Source organism: Sipha flava, unplaced genomic scaffold (assembly GCF_003268045.1).
Source record: "Sipha flava isolate LNK unplaced genomic scaffold, YSA_version1 0_pilon_pilon, whole genome shotgun sequence".
Lineage (NCBI taxonomy): Eukaryota > Metazoa > Arthropoda > Insecta > Hemiptera > Aphididae > Sipha > Sipha flava.
The window spans coordinates 1099161-1109563 of NW_020271713.1; the positions used below are offsets into that span (position 1 = coordinate 1099161).

Consider the following 10403-nt stretch of genomic DNA (forward strand, 5'->3'; position numbering starts at 1 on the left):
TTTTTCCCAGACATATGTAAAATATTATATAGAGGCATTAAATAATATCGCATTTGCTATAAGAATATATGTCATTTGACAATTTTTTATAACATTCATAGAAGCTCTATTATATGTGTAAATTATAAGTAAAATATGTAAGCTAAATAAGCTAAATAAAAAGATAATAATTAAAAATAGTTTTTTCTAAATAAATATAATCTAAATCATTAAAAATACAAATAATACTTATAATTTTAATTTCATTCGTTCTTAAAAATTAAATTAATCAATTTAATTATAGTTTAAAATTTCTAGTCAACTTTTTGGCACATTGAACCAAAGTAACTGATTTATATTGTGCGTGAATAAATTTCTCCTAATTACAATAATAGAACTATTCATTATTTTGCTCCGACTGTTTGTAAGAATCAAATAAATATCTTGCCCAGATATCACACCGTTCCTTTTTTGTAAGTAACTTGTACTGAAATAAAAATAAAATTAGATAATACATAATTAAATATGAATCTAACTAGAAATACCTTGGCATTCAATAATCTATGTCGATTTGATATCAAAAATGCTGAATCTTCAACTATCAAATTATTAACTATATCATCATTAAATTTTGGTACATCATAACTGATGTTCAAATGTTCAATACACTTTTCTTTCAGTTCACTTGATGGTTTAAATACTTTGAACACAAATCCTTCTTGATTGATTTGTTCAATTTCATTTTCTCTTCTCATAACATCATCTGAAATTAAAATTATTATAATTAGTCAGTTGAATAAAATCATAAAGTGTTTTTAGAAAAAAAAAAAAAAATCATTGTTAAAATATTCCTTATTTTGAGTAGTTTTTTAACGGAAAGAAAAAAACCAAAAAATACTTAAAATATACTTACAAACATTTTTTTCAAGCCAATTTATATTTTCGTCTTTAGATGTAACAGCTTCAGATTTTACTACCGATTTTTCACATTCGGAGTTAAACACTAGATTAGGTTGTTCATTTTTACTTTTTTCATTATGAGATGCTTTGGAACTTTTTGAATAATTATCTTTATTTGATATACTTGAATGATCTGAGTCACTACTGGTAGATGAACTTCTTCTGCGGTGTTTTTTTTTTGAGCGACTTTCATCTTTGTGATGAGAACGGCTAGAATGTTTGTGTCTAGATGTTGAACGATCTGATGAACTATTAGACCTGTGTTTACGTTTTGATTTCTTATGACGCCTAAAAGTATTAAAATTATTATTGTAATTTTTTTTTTTTTTTGTCATACCTAATACATATAAAAATATTAAATGTAAGTAATATTTAAAAAGAATTAATCTACTTAAACATTAAAAAAAAAATTATCATAAATTAAAATATATTTAGACTAATATGAACTTTTTTTTTTTTTTGACTAATGAATACTTTGGTTTAGTTTCCAATGATATTCTTCTGTTTAATTATTTATTTAAGTACCAATTACATTTATATTATTACAAATATTTAAAATTTACTAAATATGATAATAATAATAGTTTAAATTATATTTTTACTATAGTTGAATATGATTTATACATTATTATTTTTTTTATTCTTTTGGTTTATGAAGTAAAATTAAAAATAATATTAATAATAAAATAATAAAAATATTATTTTCTAATTTAAATACTTAGATTCAGCTTTTCTTGAATGACGATATTTGGAATGTCTTGATTTTTCAGCGGATGAAGAACTTGAAGACCTATAAATCATATAAATTATATATATTATTGATTGTATGCAAAATATTTAGTATAGTTGTAACAAATATATGAACAATAAAATGTAAATATATTGTGTACAGTGTCGTTTTAACTGCCAATAATGCTCCAGGGCAACAACATTTGGTCCATAATCCCAATTTTTTTGTTATAAAATTGATTTCACATTTTTTGACTATAATTTACCTCATTCCTTAAATATGTTTAATACTTAATAATTAAGGTACCTATTTATTTATTATTAATTCAAAATTGACATTCTTCACTTTTTTCACAAAACTATAAATAAAAATTATAAAAAAAAATTGGTATTGATAAATTACATATAAATATGAGTCATAAATAATATATTAACATAAGCATTCAAGTAAATATTACAATTGCCTTTTATATATATAAGACAACATAATAATAATAAATAATAATAATGTTTTTATAATTTTATAACAGATATGATAATATAATATTTGAACATCATGTATAAAACTCTCTTAGATTAAACAAAGGAATTTTTCCTTTCTTTAGTTTTACAAATTTTACAACTAAATTACATTTTGCGTTTCTGAGTAGGTATTATTTATATCAAATTGCTGTGATAATTAATGTTTGTTAACTGAATTATCTAAATTAATTCAAACTCGATTTATTATTAGAAATGAGTAAAATTTATAATAAATTTATAATAACATAATATACATATATTTATTATGTATTTGGGTAATATTGTAATAATATTCATTAATAATGAATATTAAGAGTTCATATTTTATAGCATTTGCTAATTTTTATAGGATACAGATACAAAAATGAAATTTTATTTAGTTAATTTTTACATATTTAAACTATTTTGCATTTTCAGTATCTTTTTTGAAGTTTTGATGCTATTATTGGTCAAGACACAAAATAATATAATGCTTTATTTAGAATTTACCGTAAATATTAGTTATTTTTATAGTAATAATTAATATTATATTACTTATATTGTCTTAAAAATAGTATTAATTTATGTATAAAAAAAATTCCCACATTTTTGTTTCTTATCACAATTTTTTTAAAATTTTTACTAGGTCATTTTAGTTTTTTTTTATAAATGCATTAATTCATAAGAATGTTATAGGTAATAATATAAAAAAATAAAAAAACTGTCAGTAAAAGCTGAAAATTTAATTAAAATTTGATTTACATATCTTTTATTTTTATTTTTAGGGTATATTTTGAAATGTTTTTACTCATTTTATAGTACGTATTTTAGTACTTTTTAATGATATTATTACCGAATCCTGGTAATGATTCACATAATGGTATGATTCACAGATAATAATCGTCATAATATAAAGTCAAATCAATATAATATGATATTTATTACCTAATATCTATACAATACTTAAAAAGTCATAATTTGAGATCATCAGTTATCATTATTAATTTATAAATTCTATTCTATTCTATGGTAATATTATACATGAAGGCATGTATCACATTATTTACATAATTTTATATTTTATAATGTATACTGTATAATTTTATAGGTACTCAGATATTTCAGTATAAAAAAAAAAAATTAATACTTACCTATCTAAAATAGAAAAACCTATTTTTATTGTCATTAATTTTTATGACGCCGTCTAAATTAATTCATAATACTTTGTACGCCCTAAGGCACTTGTCCCATTTGCCCTACCCTATTCGGGCGACTATGATTATGTATTTAAGTTTTATAAATAAGAAATTTTAAGAACAATATAAGTTGTTAGTACAACAATTTTTACTTATAAAAAATATTACAAGTTTGACACTGGTGAGCATTTTAGATGAATTTTAATGTATTCTTAATATGTTTTATAAGAAGTATTAAAAATTACATTCTTACTATAATGCATATATTTTAATATATTACTATTAATTAATTTTAATAGGTTTTCAATAATATTAATATAATGAAAATTAAATTGAAGTCTAGATTTATCAATCCTTAAGAAGAAAAAATTAATTAGACCTAATATAAATGAATTAATATAATTTTAATTTTTAAATATCAATAAAATTATAAATTAATAAAAATTATATCTTTTTTATTTTTTAAAAAAAAAATTGTTGTTAATCTCATAGTTATTCTTTTTCTTTTTCTTCTCCTTCATCTTTCTCCCAAATGTTTGGGGTTAGCCACCCTTAACCTAAACCTCTACTAGTCTCAATTTTCTAAATCCTTTAAGCACACATCAACAGCTTTCATATGACTCTCAATAGTATTCAACCATTTATTTTTTGGTCTTCCTCTTTCTCTTTTCCCTTCAATATTCATTTTCATAACAATTCTTAATGCATTTTTTCAATAGTTGAAAAAATAAATAATAATGTTATAATTAAAAATTAATTTTACTAGTAATTGAATAAAATTAAAATAATAATATATTTGAAATATATTAAAGTTCTCATAAAAGCAAAAATAAAATATTGATCATGATAAATATAATAACAAAATTCTTATTAATCAATGTATTAAAAATGTAATTTTGGAAATTTGAATAAATAAGTAGTGACGCTCACCTGTGCCTTTGGTTATAATAACGACTATAACTTCTAGTTCTGTCACGAGAATTTGAATCACTTGAATACTTACTCATAGTTATTTCTAGCTATTTTTCCTGTAATTTTAAATTTCAGCTCAATTAATTGTACATCAATGGTTTACTACCAAATAAATTATATTAATTAATTTTAATTTAAAAAAACTTGCTGCTCAACTCATAAAATCTGTTTGTTGTTGTACTATATAAATAAATAAATGCCTAATCTTGAAGCTGTAACCTATGCATTATATCTTACATTATACATATATTTGCATATTTTAATACTTGTAAATCTCTGTATTACATACTTTAAACTTACATGCTTGAAATAAGAAAATTAAAACTTTTAAATAGCAGTATGTGATGATATTGTTCGATCTACTCTTGAACATGGTAATGAAACCCACAAACGTTATCATGCGACAGCGTTCGTCAGTTAAAAAGAGTTTAATTAGAGCGGTATATTATTTTAGGTATTTAGAGCAGCAATCTACCATTGGCCTACACGTGGGAAACTTGTAAATATCTCCCTGAGTACCACCAATTATTTGAGCCATAAACCCATAAACGTTTAAGGTCTAATGCCAAAACATCCCCAATCTTTAATTTGTAAAAGCTACATACTCAATAATTAATGCACGCTATTTTCTATAAATTATTTCGATTATTAATTAATCATCATGTGTTAGTTTTTACCATTATTATACTTTTTCTTATTATCAATAATTTAAAATTTATTTTGTACAAAGGGCGTTTATTCAATAAAATAATAATTAAATAATAATAATAAACTGCTCTAGATAATACAAAATTAAAAATTTAGTGAATGAACTTAAAATTAAAAAAAAGAAGTATGTAAAATGGTTTTGAATACCCGATATTAATTTCCAAAACAATCAAATTCTACATAATCAAATATAATTTAATAACATTTTAGTTTATTTGTTCTATACTGGAGCGTCAAGAGTACATATTAAAATACTTTCCGAGAATAGAAAAATCTGTCAAATTACAGAGCATAACAGAGTAACTAAACGACGAGGAAAAAAAAATTAAAAATTGATGATCCTACAAATACAATATAGTACTGATTTTACTACCGTTCAAATGCAAAAATATTCCACCAAAATCAATTATTCTTATACTTCTTCTTCGTTTTTCAGCTCTCGGTTTAGACTGGATACAAAAACAGCATCCATTTAAAAATGTACGATAGTATAAATGACTGTGATAAAAATTGTTTATAATTTTACGAAACGTAAATATTTATCGATAATATTGTATCATTTTAGTATTTTCTGACTATCTGATAACAACTTTTATCGTGGTTATTGATAATAATTATTATTTTACAATAAACTTATTTAATAATATTTTCCGTAATGAATGTTCTCAAATAATATTACTCATATTACTAAATATTCTATTTTCGTTTTAATTTTATTTATATTTTTCTGGTATTTATTATTCAAATGTATGTTATCGTCTTAATGTTATCTCATGCATTTGACCACAAACCATTCGCTAAATAAGATGTGAGCTTGTTTTCTATTTATTTTTTTTTTGTTTGTTACGGTAATTTAAATTGTATTAATTATTTTGTTTCAGTCAAAAGGTTAAGAACATCGATCGATCTGCGTTTGGATAAAAATCGAACATAGAACTAATTAACTTCTATATTATTCTCATAAAATGTAAATAATTGATTATTTTGTTGAATGGCTTATCAGTTTATCGTGTTAAGCCGCGTACACGCTAGAGCATGCACAGACTGAGCATGTGTGCTCATGTTGTGCGTTCTACAAATTTGCTTGGTGATGACGGTATATCGAGCACGCTCGAGTGTTTTTGACGCACAGCGAACGCGACCCGGGACGACCGGCTCGTGTTCGTTGTGCGTCGCGATAATCATCATACTGCTCAGTATGGACGGCTGTATGCTCAGTATTGTTGCGACCGCGCGCACGATTATACAAGTTTAGTGTATAATTATTCAACAATCATTATTATTAATTTTCATTTAAATTTTTCGAAATGGAATGGAATAATGAATTGTGTATGGATTTCATTCAACATTACCAACAACGCCCAGTGCTATGGAACCCAAAAAATAATTATTATTTTTCTGAAAAAAAAAAAAAAACGAAGCGTGGAAAAAAATCTCAAAAAATTTAAATAGGGAAGTCGAATATGTTAAAAAAATAATGGCCAAAGTTTGTTGGGTTCTTTTCGGCGTGAAAAATTCACTTGAGTGACAATAAAAATTAAATGATTATCATTTAAGTTTAAATTTTAAACACAACATACGAAAAGCAACGTACACTGTATACGTTCACCACACAACTGAATATTCGGAACGCAGATTTATCGCATTCAAGCTTGTGCGTGGTAACGTCCATACTGAGCACACACAATATGAGGACACATGTTCGGTCTATGCGTGCTCTAGTGTGTCCGTGGCTTTACATATAGCGTTTTCCACGACATCGCGCAACATGTACTGGAGCACATTTTTTTGTTTCACCATCAATTCCAATATGCACTAAATTATCCTTTTCGTGTTCCACGTTACTGCGCTATGTCGATTTTTTTCCACTTAGTCACACGAGCTCCGGTACCTGGCGCGCTTTATCGTTATTACGAAAATACGGACTTGGCGTATTTATATTTAAATTTATATATGTTGAACGATAAACGAATTTAAATAGAAAATAAACAAAATATTAAAATCATGAGAAACAGAAATTAATTCATACATCATAATTAAAGTCCAGATTTATATGCATTTCAAATTATATAATATGCACGCAAATATGCACTAAACAAAGTTAAAATATGCAATAAAAAAAAATTACAATATTATAATAGTACCATTTGTGGTACACCAGGCCCTGTTTACAAATGAGCAAACAGTGCACAAGTGCTGGGCCCCCAACATTATAGGGCCTCATTCTTTTTCTATACAGAAAAAAAAACGATAAGCTATAATATTATCTAATGTACAAAATATTTTTTGAGTGGGGTTCAGCCCCAAAGCCCTTCCTCCCTCACAGCATACCACTAACATATTACAAATATATTTGTCAATGTAGTGCACGAATTGTAGTAGGTAGTGAACGTTCATTTTCTACATTCAAAAGTATTAGTATTCGTATGCGCTCGTCTTCAACCTAAGAAAGACTAGATTCCTTATCATTACTTGCAATCAACCATGATATTATCAAACAATTAACATTTGAAGATGTGTTAGCAGAATTTGCGAAAAAACCTAAAAAAAATGTGCATTGTAATTTGTAATAAATGTTCATATAAATATACCTATTAATTAATTAATTTTTCATTTCTATCAACATTTTTAGTTTAAAAGGGCCCCGAAAGTAAACAGCGCACAAAGTCCCTATTTTTCTAAATCAGGGCCTGGTGCACGCCATTTTTTACTGATATTTTGTTACAGAATAATTCACTGCGCAAAAAAGGCGTATTGCGATTGCGATGTACGAATGCGTGTCATCATTATTATCTCCACGTGGACAAACGATTCGGAAACGGGTGTACACGAATACGTCTCGTGGAGTCCACTGTTCACTATTTCGTTGTGTTTCGAGCGAAACGAATACGAACGGCGACAAAAGTACGTCGATTTTTTTTTTTTTACATCCGTCCGTCGAAAATGTTCCCATTCCTTCGATTCGCCAGGCCCGGTACGCGTTTCGTATGACTTCAATCCTGTTGGAAAAAAAACGTCGTCATCAACTGTTATGAATTCCGATGGAGGGACGTGGGAAACGGGAAAAAAGATTGCGGTGACCGAGTGGAAATCACGCAGTCGCCGTCGCCTCATCGCGAAAAGCAACGCCCGTGGGCCGTTCAACCAGTCGTCACCTTGATAAATATTACCTCGTCCACCAGTTGTTTTCGATGTCATTGCGTCCGATCGCATCGTACAGTCGCGGTTCCATTCGTACATATTATTATTCATAAAGTGCATTTTAAACACAATACTATGTAGTTTGGTTAGGTTAGATAAGACGACGGCGGCGAGTACCGAGGGAAACTAAAAAACAGACTTGTTGACACACATGAATCCGACGTTCTGTACTTGGTACATTTTATTCGCTTAAGTCGGTTCTTTTAACAATATTCGTGTGGTAACACCATGACTCCGATCATATTTGAATGTTATTGGATATTATTGTATCATCAAAATCGTGAAAAACAATTTTTAATGAAAGTCGTAGAGATGTATATTCATAGAACTTTCTGTCTAGAAATTATTGCCCAGAAGTTAAAATTTATTGGATACCAATCGTATCGTACAATTATGTGGGCGTTTCTCGGAACGGTTTCATTTTTATACAAATTATAATTATTGAAACACACAGTCGGATTAGTTTAATTTAGTGATGGGAATAATCGAATGATTAGTAATAACAATAAAAAAAAAAAGATTTCTTCACTCGAATGATAAAATAATCGAATGGTGTTTTCACTCGAACGATAAAATAATAAAATGGTTTTTTTATCTCACTACCTGCATACAACTGACTAGAGACTTACTTCATACTCATTATAATAGTGTATAGTGTATACGAGTAAAACAATATAATTAGGTAAACTCAGTTGAAGTAGTATCAACTACTTTTTTTTAATCTTTTGAATAGGTAGTGAATTATCTATTTCATGTATCTAGGTAGAAAATAAAAAATATAAAATAGAACAAATATTTATTGTACGATTCGATTATTTCCATCACTAATTTATCTATTATTTTACTGAAAAAATATATGCATCTATTCTATAATGAATGGTATAACCTAAGACAGCGTTTCCAATAGTTGCAAAACGTTTTTGATGGTTCGCTGTTCATAAACAAGAAAATATCTCAGTTATAAAAATATATTTATCAGAATTAGCAGTATGCAATAAGGTATCTGATAAAATTTCTTATAGTAAAATTAATAATGTTAAGAAGTTATTATAAGAAGTTTTTAATCCGAACTGAACAAAAATCAAACTGACGTTGTATATTACATCAATGTGATAAATATTTTTGAATTATTTTTTTTTCTGTTTCGAAGAAAAAATTGTATTGAAGTGTTTTTTAAAATGTAAATTTTAGACCACTCAAACCCCATCGATCTAAAATATATGTAACTTTATTCATCTTTTACGTTTATAATAACAAAATTTGACGCCCCAGATATTTTTGATTTGTTGGGTTATCAGTCTTTTATTTTTTTTCCATCTTTCAATGGCTATAAAAAATACATTTCCACGGAAACCATTGATTTGTCTTATCAATCCGAACCGATACATTAGAAAACCAGATCAACATTTACACGTCAGGTATATTTCGAGTATCGATACATTGTAAATCGGTCAACAAAATTGCAGGTGTATGCAATAATCGTCGTACGTGATCGACGTGACACGCGGAGTTGGGCGTACGCTACGCGATCCGAGCGTGTGGGTTTTTGACCAACGCGACACGACTTGCAGCACAGCCTCGACGGAGAACGCGTTTCGTACGTGGAAGGAAACGTCGGTGTCGCGGCGTCGTCGAACAACGGCCGGACGGACAACGTACGTTTTCGATTATACAACACAGCTGCGGGGTGTAAAATTTGCGATTTTTCGCACCTGCCGTAATATGCGCGCGGTGGGAGAGGGGCCTCGCGATTCGATTTCGCCGCGGAGAGACGACGGAAGAATTTTTATCGCGCGCGTTCAGCGTACGCCGACGAAAGTAACCGCAGCAGATTGGCCATGCCCCACCGCTGCCGCCCACGAACAATAGTTGTTGTGCTCGTACCGCGTCGTGTCGCCCCTCCCCCGTTTTTCCCGGACGGTTTCAACGTGCCGAGACTTCAGCACCGCGGTTATGCGTGCTAAATCCATGGGCGCGCGCGACAAGTGACGGCCGCCGGCGATGATCGCGCGCGCGAAACTCACGATACCGCGAGAACGGTTACCTCGGGTTCTAATATCCCGGTGCCGGGCGACGGACGCCAACGGTCATCTGTTCACCGGCGAACGCCATCTGCCCGCCTCGGCGCGCGGAACCGGTCGGCGGAGGGGTACGCCG

General features: G+C 28.7%; 1 protein-coding gene and 1 long non-coding RNA gene across 2 annotated transcripts; one reads left to right on the forward strand and one right to left on the reverse strand.

Annotated features, from left to right (window-relative positions):
• Window positions 1–235: 235 nt before the first annotated feature.
• On the reverse strand, window positions 236–5492 carry LOC112693934 (peptidyl-prolyl cis-trans isomerase G-like). The gene is made up of 6 exons (XM_025569214.1): window positions 5419–5492; window positions 4296–4393; window positions 1658–1729; window positions 893–1227; window positions 525–742; window positions 236–466 (listed from the first exon to the last, which is right to left on the reverse strand). The coding sequence occupies exons 2-6, from the start codon at window positions 4370–4372 to the stop codon at window positions 377–379; spliced, it is 792 nt and encodes a 263-aa protein (XP_025424999.1). The 5' UTR covers window positions 4373–4393; window positions 5419–5492; the 3' UTR covers window positions 236–376.
• A 264-nt stretch (window positions 5493–5756) lies between these two features.
• LOC112693941 lies at window positions 5757–7848 on the forward strand. Its single transcript, XR_003149525.1, has 3 exons — window positions 5757–5853; window positions 5927–6012; window positions 7773–7848. It is a non-coding gene; the product is annotated as an uncharacterized LOC112693941 (long non-coding RNA).
• Window positions 7849–10403: the final 2555 nt, after the last annotated feature.

Excerpts from the sequence above, each read along its gene's own strand:
- LOC112693934 (XM_025569214.1), bottom strand. The coding sequence starts at position 4,372 with ATGAGTAAGTATTCAAGTGATTCAAATTCTCGTGACAGAACTAGAAGT. Across the intron at positions 1,228-1,657 it reads TCAAGAAAAGCTGAATCTAA|GCGTCATAAGAAATCAAAAC; the intron begins GTATTTAAATTA and ends TAATACTTTTAG. Across the intron at positions 467-524 it reads ATAGATTATTGAATGCCAAG|TACAAGTTACTTACAAAAAA; the intron begins GTATTTCTAGTT and ends TTTTTATTTCAG.